The 21263-nt window shown below is 44.8% G+C and overlaps 1 protein-coding gene across 1 annotated transcript in view; it reads right to left on the bottom strand.

The window, feature by feature from the left end:
* Positions 1-8493: 8493 nt before the first annotated feature.
* LOC137369147 (aminopeptidase Q-like) overlaps positions 8494-21263 on the bottom strand; it is a 249146-nt gene continuing 236376 nt past the window's right edge. The window contains exons 19-20 of the mRNA XM_068029875.1: positions 9623-9701; positions 8494-8646 (exon numbers count right to left, since the gene is read on the bottom strand). Of these exons, the coding sequence (XP_067885976.1) occupies positions 8494-8646; positions 9623-9701 (232 nt within the window). The remainder of the gene's footprint in view (positions 8647-9622; positions 9702-21263) is intronic.

Genomic DNA, 21263 nt, shown 5'->3' with positions numbered 1-21263 from the left:
TTCCTGAGCCCTTGATGACATATACCTGACAATTACCTCAGTCTGGCAGAGAGTTGGCCACTTACCTGTTGCTCCCTCAGCCATTCTTTGCTTTGTAAAAGTTGACACTGCTAATTTCCAAGCTGCACCAGCACAATAATTCCATATTACATGTGATTTTCACCAAAAACTGACAAAGGGCATGCAGGGTCAGTGATGTACCACATCAGTGAAGACAAGTTCCATCTGTGGGTTGCAGTACCAGCATAAATGTGAAATTTCAGGACCATTGTCCTTGGCTGAGTACAGGATTCTGTTTTCTTCATAAAAATATAAATGGTGACTTCGACAGAGTAACAAAAATACTTTTATGGAAATTCAGGTATAAAATAGAGACTAATAGAAACGTAACTTTTAGATTAAATTTTATGCTAAGACTCATCAGAGTAATTGTCAGAATTTATTCCTGTAAACCATGGCAGCAATTGCAATCTTTCAGCTTTACTTTGCCAAAGCGCATTGGATATTTAATGAGGCAAAATGAAACTTTATAAATTGACTAGTTCACAAGTATGATTTTACTTTTCTTAAATACTCGAATTACAACAGTCCATTACAGCACATATCTAATTTAATGTCAGTCTCTAAGATATAGAAGTTATTCATCAACAGTATGAACTATGGGTACTTGATAAATATACTTTTTCAACCACTTCATGTACAGAATTTCAGAGAAGATGTGTACACTTTACAGTGTCCTTGATTATAAAAATACAATAAAGATACAATTTGAAATGAATTTTACTTCAGTGTTTCTTGAGGCTGATTCAGCTTGTGCATATAGACATATGTATATAAAGACATGCAAAAACAAGTGAAAGAAATTTAGCAGATGAAACATTGAACTTAATATTGTGCGAACATCTGAAGTAATGATTAAAGGTTTTTCAAATATACATGCCCTAAACAAAGAGCAAAATGATAAAGTAAGCAGGAGAGTTATGAAAGTTATTTCATATTTTTCTTTTCTCAGGAATAGGTGGAAAAGATGTCTGAGTTAAATACATTTACTGAGACTCCATATCACTGATAGATCTCCCAGAAAATCAGGAACTATGAACCTGTGATTTTTTTTGATAAGAAGGGATAACTTTAACTTTTGGTGAAAATGTAAATGGGGTGATATCAGATCAGCTGCCTGTTATATGTCTGTCTTAATTATTTTTTCTGTTGACTTCAAAGGACACAAAAATCGAGAGAGATGTATCGGTGGCTAATTTGATATCTCCCCATTTATACTATTGGCAAAAGTTAAAATTGCCCCCAAGCTGCTTACTGCAAGTGAAGTTCTGCCAGTAATGTGGACTACAGGAAAATTTCACACCAATTTCCAGTAACAGCAGTGGGGGAGCTAGACAATATAAAGGATTTAGTTATTCTCAAAACACAGGACTTTTTCTTTCTGTCTCTTATCTCTCTCTCTTAATCACATTTTCTTTCCTTCTCTTTATTTTGCTTTCCATATATGATTAGGAGGGCCTGATTGTGGGATGTGGTTAGTGGGAATTGGGTAGGTCGGAAGGTGGGGTGGGGTGGGGGTGGGGGTGGGGGGGGGGAATCCAGTGGCAAGTAGGGAAGAAGGTAAGCTTGGTGGGCTGGGAAGAAGTACTCCTGCTCCTCTTGGCCCACAAGAACTGCCAAAAAGGCTCGCACCTCTTCCATGTGAAACAGCTCTCACTTCCCTTTGGCTGGCAGGTTTCCCAACGTCCACCTTACCTGGCTGGCCATGGTTACACCTGTAAGATAGGTTAAATATGAAGCATGCAGCCTCACTTTAATATTTAAATGGACAACCTGTCTCCTGGGAGCAGGTTGGTTGCCTGCCCATCCTTCCTGCCTCCATTAAAATCAGAAGTGGGCTGGCTGTAGGTGCTTTGGGGTTGGGTTTTAGATTTTTAAAATGTTAGCATCCCACCTAATCCTAACCCACCCATCTTTTATGGTTAAAATTACTCCCTACATGTCACAGGGAGGTTTCATCATTCTGATTGGCTGAAGAGACTTGGTGTTGTTTGTCCGGCTCAAACATGTTACAGATCCCCTGTAGAGGATGCTGTGAGAAAAGGATCTCTAAATACTGTAAGTTGCCACTCTGAGGACCACAAAATGTCTGTGGGCAGCTGTAAATTTATTTAAAGAAAGTCAAGAACTGTTTCTTTGCTACTGGCTGCAAAATCCAAGCCTATATGTTTTAACTGGCAATTTTTAAAAGAGAGTTTGTTAACCTTGCCATAGAATCATGAAGATTGGAAGATAACTAAAATAGACTCATTATTTCAAAGGGGTCAAGACATTTACTTTGAAAATATGGTCAAAGTATTCAGATACCGTACACCACAAGTGGCATTCACAGGGAGTAGATGGCTCATCACAATTTTTTAGCATTGTTGCCGTGGTTTTCTGATAATCTGGTTGCTGTGTTTGAAGCCCTGATGTTAGCATGGGGTCTTGAAAAATTTTGGACTTAGGACACACTTTGAAAGGACACACTTTGAATCAATCTTGATAAATCTGGGAATACAATCCTAGAAATTATTGTGTGCTGCATTAGCATTTGCGAATTATTATTAATTTTGAACAGGTTAATGCCTTTGGTAAAACAGCATGGAAATAATGTTGTGATTGCCTTGGAGCTGCTCCCACTTCACTAATGTAACTTTGCCAGATGTGTGGCAGAATGCCCGGGAGCAGCCCTGTGGAATTTCCTGGCCAATGTCACATGAATTTATTAAGCAATCATACACTAATATACTGCATAGTAATTTTTAGAATAAAGTTTTCTCCACTAAACATGGCAACCAAATAGATGTGAGTTAGAAAGAGGACAACATTATTTCTATTCTTCAATTAAAATGAAAGAAAAAAGGAAAATATAAACTTTGGTTGCCAAACACCTGAAAAAGCAAAACATAAAATGAATAATAAAAGGAGAGTCAGCATGGACTCAGGAAAGAAAAGTCTTCTTTACCTAATCTGCTGGAATCTTTAGAAGAAATTAATGGCATAGTGAACAAAATAAATATTTTTGGTACTGCATACTCGGATTTTCAGAAAGCTTTCGACAAATTTCTGTTATCAGTAATTAAAGAATAAGCAATAAATCATGGAATATATGCTGCTAGTTAGAAAAATGTCTTCAAAATAGAAAATTGTGAGGGATAGATCTTTTCCTTTAATGATCCTGGTACTGAACTTTTCCTGTCCCGAATGCACATAAGGCATTTAGGCTCAAATTAAGGATGTAAAATTGTAGTGAGTGCTTACTGCTACGTGCCCCTGGTGTGTGAAGCATAGTGCTGGGAAAGCTAAAAATGTACATTTACCTCAGGGTGCCGACAAATAGGCAACAGGTAAGGTACCCCAGGTATGAATCTTAGAACTTTTGCTATTTTAATGACTTAAATGAGAGTATAGCAAACTAAATTTTCAACATTTGAGATGGTATCGAAATAGGAGACCATGCAAGTTTCAAACTTTAGTCAGTCAGAAGGATTTAAATCTGTACATGACAGATGCATTTCAACGCAGCTCTGTACGAAATGGTTAACACAAGGGCAAATAATCAAAAGACTGCGTATGTTTTAATTGGAAAGTGCTGATCAAGAAAAAGTCCTTGAACTTACAGTGGATAAATCTAAGAAACAGTAAGTACAATGCACAAGTGCAGATAAAATGGCATTGCATTAGCTGAGTGACAAAGTACAATTGAAAGAGGTCATATTGTTGCTATTTAAGGCATTGATTACCCCATCTGAAGTATTGGGCTGGATTTTATGCAGCCAGCAGGGGTTCTGATGCTGGGCCAGAAAGGCAAGGAGAAATCCGCTTCAGTTATTTAGGGGATCCCTGGCTGCATTTTATTGCACTCGGGTGCCCGCCTCCAAGAGCTGCTAGCCAATCAGAGGGCCGGGAGCTCAGCAGTCCCAGCAGCACCACTGGGAGCAGTAGCCACTGCTGGTACTGCAATAGGCCCAGGACCAGAAGCAGCACTGGAGTACTGGAATGCAGGAAAGTGGGGCAGGCTCAGGCAGGCCCTCGCGACGGGTTGTTGCAGCGGGGTGGGGGAGGGGGATGTTGGCAGAGGGGTGATGTCCCCCCACCCCCCACCAGCCCACAATGAAGCCACCTGGTTTTACTGGGTGGCCTCCCATATAGCGGAGGGTCACCTCCGCCACTGGTTAAGTGCCAGTGGTGGTGGGATGAGGCCCTGAAGTGGCCCTTAATTGACTACTAAGGGCCTGAACTGGTCTCCGGGTAGGAAGGCCATCCTTGAACTTCCCCGCCCTGAACTTAATTGGGGGGGAGTCAGGAAGGCAATGGCACTCTGCCCACTGCGTTCCCTCCCAATTCAACGCACCACCCCACCCCACCTCCACATCTTCCAGCCTGCTCCTGAGGTGGGAATTAAATTCCGTTTGTTGTGCGCAGCTCTGATGATTTAATCGTAGGAACAATAATAGTGTCCTTGTGAGGTTAACAGAGGTGAGCAACAAAGGAATTTCTGTGTAACAGTAAGCGCTTGCTTCCTTTAGAGGAGATGAAATTCTTGAGACTATGAAAGAAATTATTGACACGCAGATGCCATTTTTAAAGGCATATGTGCAGCAGTCAGGCAGGGCGAAGACACAGGCAAGAAGGAGGGAGTAAACAGCAAAGAAATCAACAGAGCTATGGCATCAGAACGAGGAAGGATTACTCTATGATTCAGCAACACCTCCCTGGTGGTGCTCCAGTAGGTAGTCAGAGAAAGTAGAAATGTCCTGTTTCCAGCAGAAAAAGAACAAAGAACAGTACAGCACAGGAACAGGCCACTCGGCCCTCCAAGCCTGCACCGATCTTGATGCCTGTCTAAACTAAAACCTTCTGCACTTCCGAGATCTGTATCCCTCTATTCCCATCCTATTCATGTATTTGTCAAGATGCCTCTTAAACCTCACTATCGTACCTGCTTCCACCACCACCCTCGGCAGCAAGTTCCAGGCACTCACCACCCTCTGTGTAAAAAAACTTGCCTTGCACATCCCCCTTAAACTTTGCCCCTCGCACCTTAAACCTATGTCCCCAAGTAACTGACTCTTCCACCCTGGGAAAAAGCTTCTGACTATCTACTGTGTCTATGCCACTCATAACTTTGTAAAACTCTATCATGTCGCCCCTCCACCTCTGTCGTTCCAGTGAAAACAATCCGAGTTTATCCAACCTCTCCTCATAGCTAATACCCTCCAGACCAGGCAACATCCTGATAAACCTCTTCTGTACCCTCTCCAAAGCCTTCACTAATCAGACCAGCTACATTTTCCTCCAAATCATTTATATATACTACAAACAGCAAAGGTCCCAGCAATGATCCCTGCGAAACACCACTAGTCACAGCCTTCCATTCAGAAAAGACTAGAGGAAGAGGCCAGTAAACCTCACCAAGAAGACAAGGCTGGACGTGGCAATCATTGTAAGGGTGGTTGCAAGAACCTGGATCCAGTGTAGGACGAGATTTAATGACCTGATGTGATTTGTAAAGGTGAGTGGTATTTAGAGCTGGAAAATGGAAGCATGAATTAAAAGGTGCCCATGAAATGTGAGGCCATGTGGTAGACCCATGCATGGGGAACACCAGACATCAATGACCACATTAAGGCTCCCAGCTCACATGCACCCGGACCCCATGCTCAGTGATGGGTGAATGCTGCATTGAGATGGCTGAATGGCCATGTCACTGTGCCATCCCAGTGGCATTGTGCTGCACGTTTACAGTGCCTCAGTGTGATCAGCACAGAGGTGCCATGAGTCAGGAGTATCACTGTGTATGCATTTGCTTGCAGGAGAAGAACACTCAGAATGCCAGGAAGCGTCAATAAACTGGAGGTGGAGTTCTGTTCATTGCCATAGTGACATCAATGGATGAGGAGGTCATGGACATTGGATGGGTCATGGCAGGGCAGCCTATTGCTGGAGGTGAGGCAGGAGTAGAAGATATGGCGCGTGAGTAAAGCAATGGTTGCGTCCAACATTCCCTAGATCATGTGTGGGCCTTGAACACGACAGGAAGCTCCTGACCAAGGGGAGGCACCAGGACTTGATTGTAGAACTAGCTGTCTCACATAATTCATGTCTCTCCACCAGGTACAGCAGCAGGTAAGGAAGAGACGAGGACTCCTGGAACACTGGAAAACTCAGAGGATGCAACACTATCTCAAGACACTGTGTCACCTTATTCCAGTGCACCCTCCAACAATGCAGATGCACTCACATTGGTGGGCTTTGTTGGGCGTTTGGAATGGGTTACACAATCTGATGAGCACTGCACAGACACACAAGAGGAGGTAATGGAGGCAGTGAGAGCTGCGGCCACCTCCCCTCGGAGGAGTGAGGAGAGGGCCAGCGATGCTCAGCTCCATGCAGATGGTGAGCCTTGGGTGTCATCAGCAAAGCAGCAGATCTTCAACTGCAGTACCAAATATGTGAAGATCTGTCGGAATTTCCGGAGGCTATGAGGTCTCATGCACAAACGATGGAGGAGTCCATTCATGTCATGCCTGGCTTCTATACCTGACATATGAGCGCATGCATCCTCCATTGAGAGAGTGGCAACCCTCCTGGAGAGACACATGGAGTGTAGTACTGAGCGGATGCAGTGGGTGCTCACAGACCTCCATAGCATGGAGCGACCGTAAGCAAGCCCACAGTTGCATGGACTAGCAGTTGGGGTTTCACTGAGAGATAATATTTTGTTAACTACAGAAGCCATTAAAGTTTAATGAGAGTTAAAGGTCTTGATATTCAATGTATAATGACTCATGTTTTTATTTTTATGTAACAGTTGAAAGTGACCAGATGTGAAATCAAATAGATGGAGGCTATGTAAAGTGAGGGCCTCATGAGCACCTGTGGTGACAGAGGACTTGGCATATAATGCTGACAGGTACAGAGAGATGCTATGGGTCTCTGATGAAAAGTCAGCAAGGCCCCTCTGGGAATGAACTTGTTGATTCAGTGTCCCCTTGCATTTGTCCTCATGTGAAGCGTCTGCTAATCAGAGAGTCACCGCCCTATGAGCTGGGTCCCATGGTGCCATCTTTATCAGCTGGCGCCTGTCAAGGCACCTCATCCTCACCCTCTTCCTCTGAGGATGACGCTCACTCAGTGTCTTCTTCTGGCTCCAACACTACTCCCCTGTGGAGTGCCAGGTTGTGCAGAGCATAGCAGACAATAACGGGGATACTCTTGAGGCTCCCCCAGATCTATCAAGGCATCTAAACCTCATCTTCAAAAGGCCAATTGCCTGGACGATGGTAGCCTTTGTAGTCATATGGCAGTGGCTGTATGTGTCCTCTGCCTGTGTGTTGGGGTTGAGCTGAGAGCTGAGGCAATTGGGACTGCCTAAGGATGTAGGAGTCATGGCAGCTTCCTGGGAACCTCACACACACCTGCACAATCCACTTACAGTGGTCACAGATGAAATGAACATTGATTGAGTGGAACCTTTTCCATTCACAAAGGCCCTGGCTGCCCCAAGGGAGACATGATGGCCACATGAGTACAGTTAAGGACCTCCTGCAGCTGGAGAAATCCAGCCATGGACCTCAAGCTAACTGCCTTATCGGCCTGGCTGGTCTGATCAATTGTAAACTTGCTACTTTGGCCAGCCCAATGCTATGTGGCAGTCTTGTCCTCCTTTATGCAGTGATGGGCTGCTGACTGAGAGATGCTGTGGGCCTGGGAGACATCTTTCCACTGGTGGCACTTCACTTTGGCACTACCCTCTGCAATGCCTCCATACTTGATAGCGTCGCTTATTGAAGATACAGCCTGCAGACAGCTTCACAGTATAGATGCCAGTTCCCTCCAGCACTCAACTGCAGTTGTGATCTCACCTTGTTTGAGTAGGTGAGGCTCTGAGCCTCTGTGCATCTGATGCGCTGTTTGTAAAATCAGAAAAGGTTGGAAAATACCTGCTAATTGGCTGTTTAACGACCTTAATTACCTGCCCGCAGCTGATCTGTCAGCCATTGATCTGTCCCACCACCTGCATCTGGTAAAATTGGTCAATGGCAGGAAGATCTTGTGGAGCTGGCCCGACTCGGCCCCATGCAATTTTACCTCCGCCCTGCCTCCATTCCCACCTCCACTGGACTGGTAAAATTCTGCCCAGAAACATTGATCCCAACTTTTTGTTCATTAGGGTGAAGGGTTAGATGCCAAGGAACATGTTAAAATTGAGTTACTGTAACTGGAAAGAAAGTCAGGCATATCTTTTACTGTCAAATAATGATAGAATTGAGCAATAAAGTATCAGGAAAGGCGATTGAAGCCGTCAGTGTAGATGAATTTAAAGAGATCTTTGGAGAAAGATGGGATTGAAGGATATAGTGCAAAGGAGGTAGGTGGGATTGATTTGTGAAAAAAGGATGGGCTTTCTTGAGGCTTTTTGTGTTCCTGAATTTTTTTGGTGTTGTTTTAATCTGCAGATACATTTTCACTCAACCAATTGTGAACTTGAGTATGAATTTTCTTCTTCCAATTCAAAACCCTTCGTGCTTCTTTGATGATCTGTTCAACATCTTTTGCCCATTCTCCTTCATCAGTGGTACTGTTCAGGAATAATTCGAACTGTAAAAGAAACATTTAAATGTAGGAATAAGCTGTCATGGAAATATGGTTATTGTGCTCTTAATACTATAGTAGTGATTACTGCTTTGTTTAGGAGTGCTCGAAGAAACTTAATCAGTATGAAAGAAGTTCTTTCTACCCTGCTGCGCTGTTAACCATCTAACTGGAGAAAAGTGCCAGAAGAGACAAAGTTTGTTCCCACTCAGAGGGCCTCTATCCCACCTCTGTCTGTCTGCTGCTGAAACCCTCACCCGTGCTTTCGTCACCTCCAAACATGCCTATTCTACTACTCTGTTGGCTATCTCCTATCCACTAACCTCTGTAAACTTCTGATCCTCTAAAACTGCCTGGATGGTCCCGGTTTCCCATTAACTGTGTTCTTGTTGACCTACATTGGCTCTTCGTCCTCAATCTCTCAAATTTAAAACTTTCATCCTTGTGTTTAAATTCATTCATAGACCCATCTCTCTCTCTCTCTCTCTGTAACCTCCTCCAGTACTACACATCTCCCACCCCCAAACTCTCCACTTCTCTGACTCCAGCCTCTTGTGCATCTCCCTTCCCTTTCCCCCACCACTGTGGCTGTGGCATGATCTGTATAGTCCCCCATTCTGAAATTTTCACCCCCCTCTCCACTATCTTTAAGGCCCTCCTTAAAACTCGCCTCATTGGCCATTCTTTGGTCACTTTTCCTAATATCTCCTCCTTTGGCTTGGCATCCATTTTTTTCTTTGTAATTTTGTGAGGTAGGTTGGAAATTTTCTATTAAAGGTGCTTTTAAGGCATGTTGTTGTTGTTGTAACTGAAGATTTATGGTCAATTCCTTCCAAACTTGGGTTTAGGCTTTACTGTCAGATTTTGGCTCTGGTGTTTAATTATAATCTTTACAGCCAGTTAGGCCATTTTAAAATATTGTATTTACTAGTGATAATAATACAGCATATATATTTGCAAGGCTTATATCAAACTTTCGTACCTCTTGGAATGCAAAATCCGTTAGAAATGCTTCAGCCAATGTGTTGAACAGAGATTTCAGTTCAAACTTATACGTAGAGCTACAATAAGGACAAAAGTAATTTGAAATATAAATACAATGATAATCTTATGTAAAGATTATTATTAATGTTATCTTGCCTCTCTTGGTAGTATTCTTGCATCTGAGGACTTTTGTGCATAAAATAGACACATGCTCCAGCGCAGTTTTGAGGGATTGTTGTATTGCTGGAAGTGCTGTCTATTGGAACAGGTATTGAACTGAGAACCCAACTGTTGTTTAGGTGGACATAATTTACATAATATACCTTATCTGAAGGGGAGCAGAGAATTTTCCTGATTTCTAACACTTTACTCAACCAATTACACAAAAAAAATCTGATAATTCATCTCATTTGATTGAATTTCACCAGTATATTAATTAGTTGTGAAGCACTTTGGGATCTACTGAGGACATGAAGCAAAACTATTGATTTAGATGTTGAGCCAGAATGGTCACCTTCAATGGCACGTACTGTGACAGTCTGATTATTCTGTAAATGGTATTCATGCAGAGGAGCTTGATTTTTGGAAACAGCAAGCTTTGGTGGTGTTACAACTTCTCAAGCACGAAGAACCACTGTTTCATGATTTGACATAGGGTGGCGCAGTGGTTAGCACTGCAGCCTCATAGCTCCAGTGACCCTGGTTCAGTTCTGGGTACTGTCTGTGCGGAGTTTGCAAGTTCTCCCGGTTTCCTCCCACAGCCAAAGACTTACAGGTTGACAGGTAAATTGTCCATTGTAAATTGCCCATAGTGTAGGTAGGTGGTAGGTGAATTGAGGGAGGTTGGGGATGTGGTAGGGGACATGTGATTAATGTAGGATTAGTATAAAAATGGGTGGTTGATGGTTGGCACAGACTTGGTGGGCCGAAGGGCCTATTTCAGTGCTGTATCTCTCTATGACTCTATGAAAGGAACAATATAAATGACTGTTGACATGAGCCCTTCACCTCCAGGACCTGGATTTTAAACCAGCATGGACAAATGGGATGAAAATCCTTTCAATCTACTGGTGGTAATGGTTCTACATGAAATTCTTTGGGGAAACTTAACTTAGTACCTACTGGCCATGAACCCATAGCACAAACTTACTGACATCTCAACACTATATGAAGAGGCTTTCTCAGAGATGCTTAATATAGCTAGTGTTGGAAATGTGAACATGTCACATAGGCACACATTTTGAGGCTGGGGCTGAGGCCTATTGTTACGAATGAGGCTGGAGGAGTGCACTGTCTTTTCCATTCCACTTCTCCACAGGTCACAACATATATTGAAATGGTTACCCAGTTACCGATACGGTCAATCGTATACTCTACTCTTAATCCCAGAATAAAATACATCAACCAGGTTTCTTTAATAAACAAAAAAAATCAGTTTATTATGAATTATTATTATTTATTACATGACTTATCCAGTAAAGAAGCAAAGCATTAACACAGACTGAAATATGAAAGTTCCCTTTTTAAATACCCTCCACCCACACACACACACACACACACACACACTGGTTAAAGAAAGATAAAGAAATTTTCTCTGCAGAGCTCTTTTACAAAAAAAAGACAAAAAATGGAATATGTTGGCCAAACATTTGCTAATTCTTGAAGAAAAAGGAGAAGATATGTAAGGATTTCAGTTGTTCCTTTTGGTCTGGAGTCTGGGTATACAGAGACGGGCCACTGGGATCTTTTCAGAAGCAGTTCATTCTGGAGATGTTGAGAAATAGTCTGGTAGGCTTTCCAGGAGGAATGTGGCATTAGGTATTTCAGTTATCGCACTCTGGATTTGCAGGGTTTTTTCAAAGAGGTGGAGAATGAGGAGGTGACACACTGGATTTCTCCAGTTCTCTTAGAGAGGTGCAGGAAAGATGAGCTCAGGGTTTCTTTACAGAAGGCTACAAAACCAACTGCTTCTCAACACTGTCCACACCCCAACTGAACCAAAACAATATCTCAGAAGCTGAACCAACTCCTGACCCTCATAAATCTTGACATGTTACTTCTCTGTAAACATCTCCTTCAAGTCACCAAGGTTTCTGTTGTTTATTTATCTTAAGGCATGTGATATCCAGTAAAGGTTGTTTTCAAACTCAACATCTCAAGTGTCCTTTCAGTGAACTTGCAGCAAAAAACAAAGTCCAGCATCTATGAATTCTTCAGCCTTCCAACATGAATCAATTTCCAGAATTCCACAGTCCTCAAAAAATATTTAAGAAAAAATAGAAGCACTTTCATAACAATATGTATAAGAATAGAGGGGCTATACTCTCTATCTAACTATGCTAAACCTGACCTGGTGAGTATTTGATATTGATGATAATATTGTTACAGCTAGGTGAGGAAGGGGTCTCAGGCTCCCCTTTTGTCCTTCCTCTCATTTGACTGCAATAGGGTTTATTCCTTTTTGAAAGCAGTAGTTGTGCTTGCCACCTCAGTGAGTGTTTGACCTGTTCCTCTAAGGTGATTGCAAAAGAACCAATCAGACAAGTTTTCTTGAGTTTAAACAAGAAAGAGGTAGGTTTATTACACTTAACACGCTAACCCAATTTAAAATATTAAAAATATGCTACACATTCAAGCACACATTCACACACAAATAGATGACAGAGGGAAACAGATTTGTTGGTTGGATTAAAGTCCAAAATAAATGGAACTTCAATACATTCTGTAAGTCCAGCAGTCCTCGGCTGAAGTTGTAGTCTTGAAGTCCCCACTGGTCCAAGTGCACTGTGGTTGGCTTGCTTTGCACAGGGCTCCTGAAGGCAAAATTGGTTGTTGATTCTCTTCCCCTGGTTGCTGGCTCTAGCGGTCTGTAGGCTTGAAGGAGGTCCCCCCGTTGCAGCCGATTCTTTCCTAAAGATTTTCTGGGGAGAGAGAGAGAAAGAGAGAGGGAGACACAGGGGAGCAACCGCCTGCTTCATTGCTGTCTTTTTAGTTACTGCCTTTCAGTTGTCTGTGTCACAAAACTTTAGTTTCTTCAGAGATGCGCAGGCAATCACATGGTTCTTTCAATCCCCTTTGTTTCTAATGAGCTTTTTTCTGGAATCTTCTAATGAAATTCAAGGTTCTACATACCCCATGATGACTTTGAATGGCTCGCTAACAAGGATCATCTGGCTAATCTATTCAGTTAGCCAAAGCATTGTTCTGGCTGGGCTTCTTGTTAGACTTTTCATCTCCAGTTGAATCTCCTTGTGTTTCAAATGTAAATTGCAGTGGACACCTTGGTCTCTTCTGCTGTAATGGGTACCTTGGTGACCTCGTGGATGGTTATGTTGTTGAGGTCCTTACACACTGGTAGACCTGCCACTTCTGGTCCACTCATGTCTACTAGGTAGAACATTTGTGGTTTCCATGCTGACTTTCCACATCTGCATTGTATTGTTAATGTGCCACGGCAAGGGATAGGTGACATGTTATAGGCAGATAACTTGGCAGTTGTTGGTTGTATCATTGAGTTCCAATGACTCTGGTACATATCTTTGAGGATTTGGACTGGTAATATATTTGCACTAACGCCGGTTTCAATCTTGACCCTAAGTATATGTTTGCCAGCTTTCTTTGGGCACATGATGTGAGAAGTGGCAAAAGCTTCCAGTTCTGAAGAAGGGTCACTGGCCCGAAACCTTAACTCTGCTTCTCTTTTCACAGATGCTGCCAGACCTGCTGAGTGGTTCCAGCATTTCTTGTTTTTATTTCAGATTTCCAGCATCCGCAGTATTTTGTTTTTATAAAAGCTTCCAGTTGTTTGATTTCATCAATGTGATGTGTAAGGTTCACAATGTGAAATGCCTGTTCGTCTACTGGCTGAGAATTGCTTCTCCCTGAGTCTTGTCTCAGTTCTGTTTTGCTGTGGATTACATGTATTGGCTTGTATTTATACAGATCTGTGGCATTTTCCTTGCTGCAGTTGCCCTGTCTTCTGTTTGCTTGTGTTCTACCATGACTTCCAGCTGCATCTTTGGATCCAGATTTCTTGCATAGGTGGGTCCAGTGTCCTTTTGGACTGCATGCCTTGGACTGGTTTCAAAATGCAGGGCAACTTTGCGGTGGGTGGGATCAATCACACCTACCACACAGCTTGCTTGGTCTTTTCGACCTAGTTATTGTGCCAATACTGTTGTCCAGCTACAATGGCTTCATAGTTCCTGCCATCTTCCAGCAGTGCATCAATGCTGTGACCTTTTTCCCCAAGAGGTCTTCCTGAAACGCTTCAATGGGTGTTGATATAATCATCAACTCTATACTTCGGTCTGACAGTTCAGCTTCTGAAAAATCGCATTTGTTGCCCTTGCTACGGCATCTACTGATGAACTGGTTTATTGATTTCTGTGGTTGTTGCTTATAGAACATCAATTCCAAGTGGTGAATTCAAAAATTCACTCTTAATCTGAGCTGATCTGAGCCTTTAAAAAAAATCAACTGCGCAAGCACCTCAAAGCTTTTTTTCAACGGGGGATTCCTGGACCGTCAGGACAATGACTCACCTGGTCGCAGTGATTGATTTTCAACCTGTTGTTCAGTGCTCTGTCTTCCACAGCTTGAGGTCAGTGTTTTCTTCTTTCCATGTTTGAGCCAATAATTTTTTTTTAAAGTTTCTCTCTAGGAAGGTAGTTTTTAAAGCTGCTTTCCCGGTGGTCTTCAATCTTAGATTCTGTCTGCTCACCACAGCTGCCACCATGGAATGGGTTCTTTTTATGTTGCCTGATGCAACATAAATGAGGTGCATGGAATCAGTTGGTTGAAGATCTCAAACAAGTTTACTTACATCTAAACTATTATACACAGTACAGAGCTAACTATTTACAGAACTTGCCTCTTGGTGTTACAGTAGCAGAGAGAGGCTGGCTTGTAGTTACATGTCTACATCCTGGTACTTGGCTCATTAGCGTACTAAGGTCTTAAAGGGATATCACTCTTAAAGGCAATCACACAACAATACATCCTCTCTTTTTGGACCCTCATGGCGTGATGCAGCACCTTCGATGGAGTGAGGGCCAAGAGGCAGCTGTGCCTGTCTGTGAAGCTCCAGAATGAGAGCAGCAGCAGTCAGTTATGCCAAGAAAGGCCCACCTGCACCAGAGATTGTACCATTGGATCCAAATGTCCCAGCAGCATTGTCAGTGAAGACTACACCTGTCCAGGCAGGCACTCACCGACTTACGTGCCCTGCTGTAGGATGAGTTGTGAACTATGGGATTTAGGGGCCACTCTATGCCTGTGGCCCTGAAGATTACAGACCACTAAACGTTTACACAATTGGATCATTCCAGGGATCCACTGGGGACATGTGTGGGATCTCACAGGCAGCAGCTGACCACTACATCAAGGACCTGACCAATGTCCTATTCAAGAGGGCCAGTGACGATGTGCATTGCTGGACTGACCCTTATAGTCAGGCTGAGAGGGCCATCGGATTCAGGGTCTTTGCTGGATTTTCCCGGGTGCAAGATATGATAGATTGCATGTGGCCATGAAGCCTCCAATGGACCAGCTGCCACCTTCATCAACAGGAAGGGCTTTCATTTTATCAACGTTCAACTGGTCTGCGACCACCGAAGGCGTTTCCTGCAGGTGTGTGCCCACTTCCTGGGAAGCAGTCATGACACCAACATACTTCAACAGTGTCAGGTACCACAGCTTTTCAGGACACCGCTCGCCTTCAGGGATGGATTATTTTTATTCATTCATGGGATGTGGGTGTTACTGGCAATGCCAGCATTTATTGCCCATCCCTCATTGCCCTTGAGAAGGTGGTGGTGAGCTGCCTTCTTGAACCGCTGCAGTCCATCTGAGGTAGGTGCACCCACAGTGTTGTTAGGAAGAGAGTTCCAGGATTTTGACCCAGTGACAGTGAAGGAATGACGATATAGTTCCAAGTCAGGATGGTGTGTGACTTGGAGGGGAACTTGCAGGTGGTGATGTTCCCATGCATCTGCTGCTCTTGTCCTTTGAGGTGGTAGAAGTTGCGGGTTTGGAAGGTGCTGTCTAAGGAGCCTTGGTGCATTGCTGCAGTGCATCTTGTAGATGGTACACACTGCTGCCACTGTGCGTCGGTGGTGGATGGAGTGAATGTTTGTGGATGGGGTGGCAATCAAGAGGGCTGCTTTGTCCTGGATGGTGTCGAGCTTCTTGAGTGTTGTTGGAGCTGCACCCATCCAGGCAAGTGGAGAGTATTCCGTCACACTCCTGACTTGTGCCTTGCAGATGGTGGACAGGCTTTGGGGAGTCAGGAGGTAAGTTACTCGCCTCAGGATTCCAAGCCTCTGACCTGCTCTTGTAGCCACGGTATTTATATGGCGACTCCAGTTCAGTTTCTGGTCAATGGCTGCCCCTAGGATGTTGATAGTTGGGGATTCAGCGATGGTAATGCCATTGAATGTCAAGGGGAGATGGTTAGATTCTCTCTTGTTGGAGATGGTCATTGCCTGGCATTTGTGAGGCGCAAATGTTACTTGCCACATATCAGCCCAAGCCTGGATATTGTCCAGGTCTTGCTGCATTTCTAGACAGACTGCTTCAGTATTTGAGGAGTCGCGAATGGTGCTGAACATGTACAATCATCCGTGAACATCCCCACTTCTGACCTTATGATTGAAGGAAGGTCATTGATGAAGCAGCTGAAGATGGTTGAAGATTTTTGAGGACAAGGGCTACCCATTGAAGACTTGGCTACTGCCGCCTATGAGGAACCCTCGTACTGCAGCAGAGGGGAGACACAACACCTATCAGGGCCCCACCCGAGCCATTGGGCTACTGAAGATGAGATTCAGCTGCCTTGATCGATCTGGTGGAGCCCTGTAATATGCCCTAGCAAGGGTCTTGTGTATTATTGTGGTCTGCTGTGCTCTGCTCAATCTAGCACTACAGAGGGGGGAGGCCTTACATGAGGTGTCATGCCCGAGTGTCACTACTCCACTGACGAGGAGAACACATCGGAGGGAAAGGAGCAAGCAGCACTGGATGGTGAAGACCTTCCACCAGAGGTCAGGCAGATGGAGTAACGTGCCAAGGAGGCAAGAGACAATCTCATAATCACCCACTTTCAGCTTTCATGATATTCACTCAGAGAAACCACTAAAGATTGACCTCAATGCATGTAGTTTGTTGTCTCCTCTCCCTTTGTGTTCCATGACATGCGCCCAGCTGAAACATGCACTAATGCCCATGGGAGATCATACCTAAATGAGGGCTGTGTTTACACTGACATTCCACTATGGGGAAAGGGTGAAGACAACATCTCACAATTAAGGCATGATAGAATAATCACTTTTACAAAATGATTGTTAATGGCTTGACCTAAAGAACTTTATGTTAATCATCACATGTCAGATGCCAAACACCCAAGTGTGTCTAGGTGCTCTTCTTTATACGCTTGTGAGTGCTTCTACGAGGTGTGAGCCCATCACCAGCAGCTGGGCTGGAGGCAGGCTGCTGATCATGCTGCCCCTTGAAAGGTCCCGGCTGCCTGAGGGTGTCCTGCACTGGTACAAGACTCTCCTCAGGCGGCGTGGCTGCTGGAGCTGGGCTCACTGGTGGAAGGGCTGTCTAAACTCCGAGTGCCCTGAGGGGAGCCCCCAGATGTAGAGGGCAGCCTTTCCTCCTTCCTTTCAAGGCTCACCAGAGAAGCATAAGTTACTGGAGAAGACTCCAGGCGCCTTGTCCTTCTCTCGCCTTGTCACTGCTGCATTGATCTCACGGCCAAGGCAATGATGTGCAGGTCTGTGCACATCTGCAGGATCTGGCTTGCCATGAGGGTCGCCAACCTCTCAATGGAGGAAGCCATGCTCTCACATGCCTGAGACATGGCAGCAGTCATGGCTTGGATGGACTGCTCCATCATCTGCTCATGGCTGCGGATGGACTCTGGCATCGCTGCCAGATGTTGCTTTATCCTTCTCTGAAACTCCAGTATGCCGTGTGCTGTCGACACCAGAGGCTCGTCATTAGCCTGGGGCTCAGCATGGGCATGGCCACTGTCTCAGCGTCAGCCAGCTGCTTGGGTGTGTGTGCGGTGCTCTCATCAGCTGATTCTACAGCTGAGTGGAAACCCACCAAGGTGAAAGTATCTGCGCTGGTGGAAAGTGCATCCTTTGGGTGCTGTTCCTCCTCAGAGGTGAAATGCTGTCCCCCTTCTGGTTGAGTCTCCTGTCGACACTGACCTGCATAAGGGTTAGGCTGTGCAGATCTTGTTATGCCAACCATGATACAAAAGGTGAAGTTACATGGGATCAGAGGTGAGCTGGCAAGATGGATACAGAACTGGCTCAATCATAGAAGACAGAGGGTAGCAGTGGAAGGGTGCTTTTCTGAATGGAGGGATGTGACTAGTGGTGTTCCGCAGGGATCAGTGCTGGGCCCTTTGCTGTTTGTAGTATATATAAATGATTTGGAGGAAAACGTAGCTGGTCTGATTAGTAAGTTTGCGGACGACACAAAGGTTGGTGGAGTTGCGGATAGTGATGAGGATTGTCAGGGGATACTGCAGGATATAGATTGGTTGGAGACTTGGGCGGAGAAATGGCAGATGGAGTTTAATCCGGACAAATGTGAGGTAATGCATTTTGGAAGGTCTAATGCAGGTGGGAAGTATACAGTAAATGGCAGAACCCTTAGGAGTATTGACAGGCAGAGAGATCCGGGCGTACACGTCCACAGGGCACTGAAAGTGGCAACACAGGTGGATAAGGTAGTCAAGAAGGCATACGGCATGCTTGCGTTCATCGGTCGGGGCATAGAGTATAAAAATTGGCAAGTCATGCTGCAGCTGTACAGAACTTTAGTTAGGCCACACTTAGAATATTGTGTGCAATTCTGGTTGCCACACTACCAGAAGGACGTGGAGGCTTTGGAGAGGATACTGAAGAGGTTTACCAGGATGTTGCCTGGTCTGGAGGGCATTAGCAATGAGAGGTTGGATAAACTCAGATTGTTTTCACTGGAACGATGGAGGTGGAGGGGCGACATGATAGAGGTTTACAAAGTTATGAGCGGCATGGACAGAGTGGATAGTCAGAAGCTTTTTCCCAGGGTGGAAGAGTCAGTTACTAGGGGACATAGGTTTAAGGTGCGAGGGGCAAAGTTTAGAGGGGATGTGCGAGGCAAGTTCTTTACACAGAGGATGCCTGGAACTTGCTGCTGGGGGAGGTGGTGGAAGCAGGTACGATAGCGAGGTTTAAGAGGCATCTTGACAAATACATAAATAGGATGGGAATAGAGGGATACGGTCCCCGGAAGTGCAGAGATTTTAGTTTAGGCTTAGAGGGCCGAATGGCCTGTTCCTGTGCTGTACTGTTCTTTGTTCTTTGTTCTTTGTTCGTTGAGTGATGTGGGTCTCCAGTATGTCGATGAAATCCAATCCTCACTCTCTTGCGCAGATTCTCCAATCTGATATGGCGTGGCCATCCTGTGACCCTGCCAATTCCAAAGCCTCTTCCTTGGCTGTGGTGAGAGGCCAAAGATCTGGAATGCCTCCGCCTGTTCAGGCTCTCTCCTTCTTGTTGTGGACCCTCATGTCCTGCAAGCGGAAAGATGGAGATAGTCATATTTCACATGACAACTCTGCTAGTGTCAGCCCCTCGCCCCCTACTGGGGTATCACATATAGCTCATTTTGCTGTCCACACTCAGGGGAGTTAATGGGGGTGAGCTGTGAAAGAAGGCAGCCTGTGGTCGAGATGCAGCCATGTATCTGTCAGGATAAGGTGATGCTTTATCCCTTTTGCCATCGCCATGGTAGTGCTGTTAACCTCCTTAGCTATCTCCACCAGGAGGACCTCTTCTTGCCATTGCTGGAAAGAGAACCTCACACCTTTCCTTTGTAGCCTTGAGGAGAATCTGCAGGGAGGCATCACTAAACCGTGGGGCCACCCTGTGTCTTGGCTCCGCTATCCTGTGGGGTCCGTTTCGGGAGTTGTGGGGTCCAGGATTCACTCCAACAGTGTATCAGTAGTGAGCAGTGAACAGGAAACAGCAACTGACTCAAAGGCAGCAATGAAAGCAGGGCTGGCAGAGCTGGCATAGCTGCTCAGGAGTCATCTTGATGCTGTAACTGGCATCTCACCTCCTGAGCCCGCCACGTGATTGAGGGGGCCCCCGCGCCTCCACTATGCAAAATGACCACCGCCCACATGACAAACATGGTTAAAAAATAAAATAAAATAAAATAACCCTTGGCCTGCTGCAGTGTTCAGTGAACATCAACGCAAGCTCAAGGAACAGCACCTCATCTTTTAATGAGGCAGTTTACAGCCTTCCGGACTCAACATTGAGTTCAACAATTTCAGAGCATGACTATCCTTTATAAAATTAATAAAAAAATTATTATTTTTAAATTATTTTATTTTTTAAAATCACGTGCCTGCCTTAAACCTGGTTTTTCATGTTGCGCTTTCGGACAGAGTTGTTCGTTATTCAGTCATTAACACTCTCTCTGGTCTTTTTTCTTTATTCATTCATGGGACGTGGGCATCGCTGGCTAGGCCAGCATTTATTGTCCGTCCCTAATTGCCCTTGAGAAGGTGGTGGTGAGCTGCCTTCTTGAACCGCTGCAGTCCATGTGGGGTAGGTACATTTACAATGCTGTTATGAAGGGAGTTCCATGATTTTGGCCCAGTGACAGTGAAGGAACAGCGATATAGTTCCAAGTCAGGATGGTATGTGACTTGGAGGGGAACGTGCAGGTGGTGGTGTTCCCATGCATGTGCTACCCTTGTCTTTCTAGGTAGTAGATTCGTGAATTTGGAAGGTGCTGTCTAATGAGACTTGGTGCGTTGCTTGTAGATGTGATTGGGGGGGGGCCCCCGCGCATCTTGTAGATGGTAAATACTGCTATTACTGTGCGTCAGTGGTGTAGGCAATGAATGTTTGTGGATGGGGTGCCAATCAAGCGGGCTGCTTTGTCTTGGATAGTGTCGTGCTTCTTGAGTGTTGTTGGAGCTGCATCCATCCAGGCAAGTGGAGAGTATTCCATCACATTCCTGACTTGTGCCTTGTAGATGGTGGACAGACTCTGGGAAGTCAGGAGGTGAGTTACTCGCCACAGGATTTCTAGCCTCTGACCTACTCTTGTAGCCACTGTATTTATATAGCTACTCCTGTTCAGTTTCTGGTCAATGGTAACCCCCAGGATGTTGATAATGGGGGATTCAGTTATCATAATGCCATTAAATGTCAAGGGGAGATGGCTAGACTCTCACCAGTTGGAGATGGTCATTGCCTGGCACTTGTGTGGCGCGAATGTTACTTGCCACTTATCAGCCCAAGCCTGGATATTGTCCAGGTCTTGCTGCATTTCTACACAGATTGCTTCAGTATCTGAGGAGTCAGGAATGGTGCTGAACATTGTGCAATTATCAGCGAACATCCCCACTTCTGACCTTATGAATGAAGGAAGGTCATTGATGAAGCAGCTGAAGCTGTTTGGGCCTCAGATACAACCCTGAGGAACTCCTGCAGTGATGTCCTGGAGCTCAGATGATTGACCTCCAACAACCACAACTATTTTCCTTTGCGCTAGGTATGACTCTAACCAGCGAAGAATTTTTCCCTGATTCCCATTGACTTCAGTTTTGCTAGGGCTCC

Source organism: Heterodontus francisci, chromosome 4 (genome assembly GCF_036365525.1).
Source record: "Heterodontus francisci isolate sHetFra1 chromosome 4, sHetFra1.hap1, whole genome shotgun sequence".
Classification (NCBI taxonomy): domain Eukaryota; kingdom Metazoa; phylum Chordata; class Chondrichthyes; order Heterodontiformes; family Heterodontidae; genus Heterodontus; species Heterodontus francisci.
Note: the sequence above shows the minus strand (reverse complement) of the source record. Positions and strands in the feature narration are given on the sequence as shown.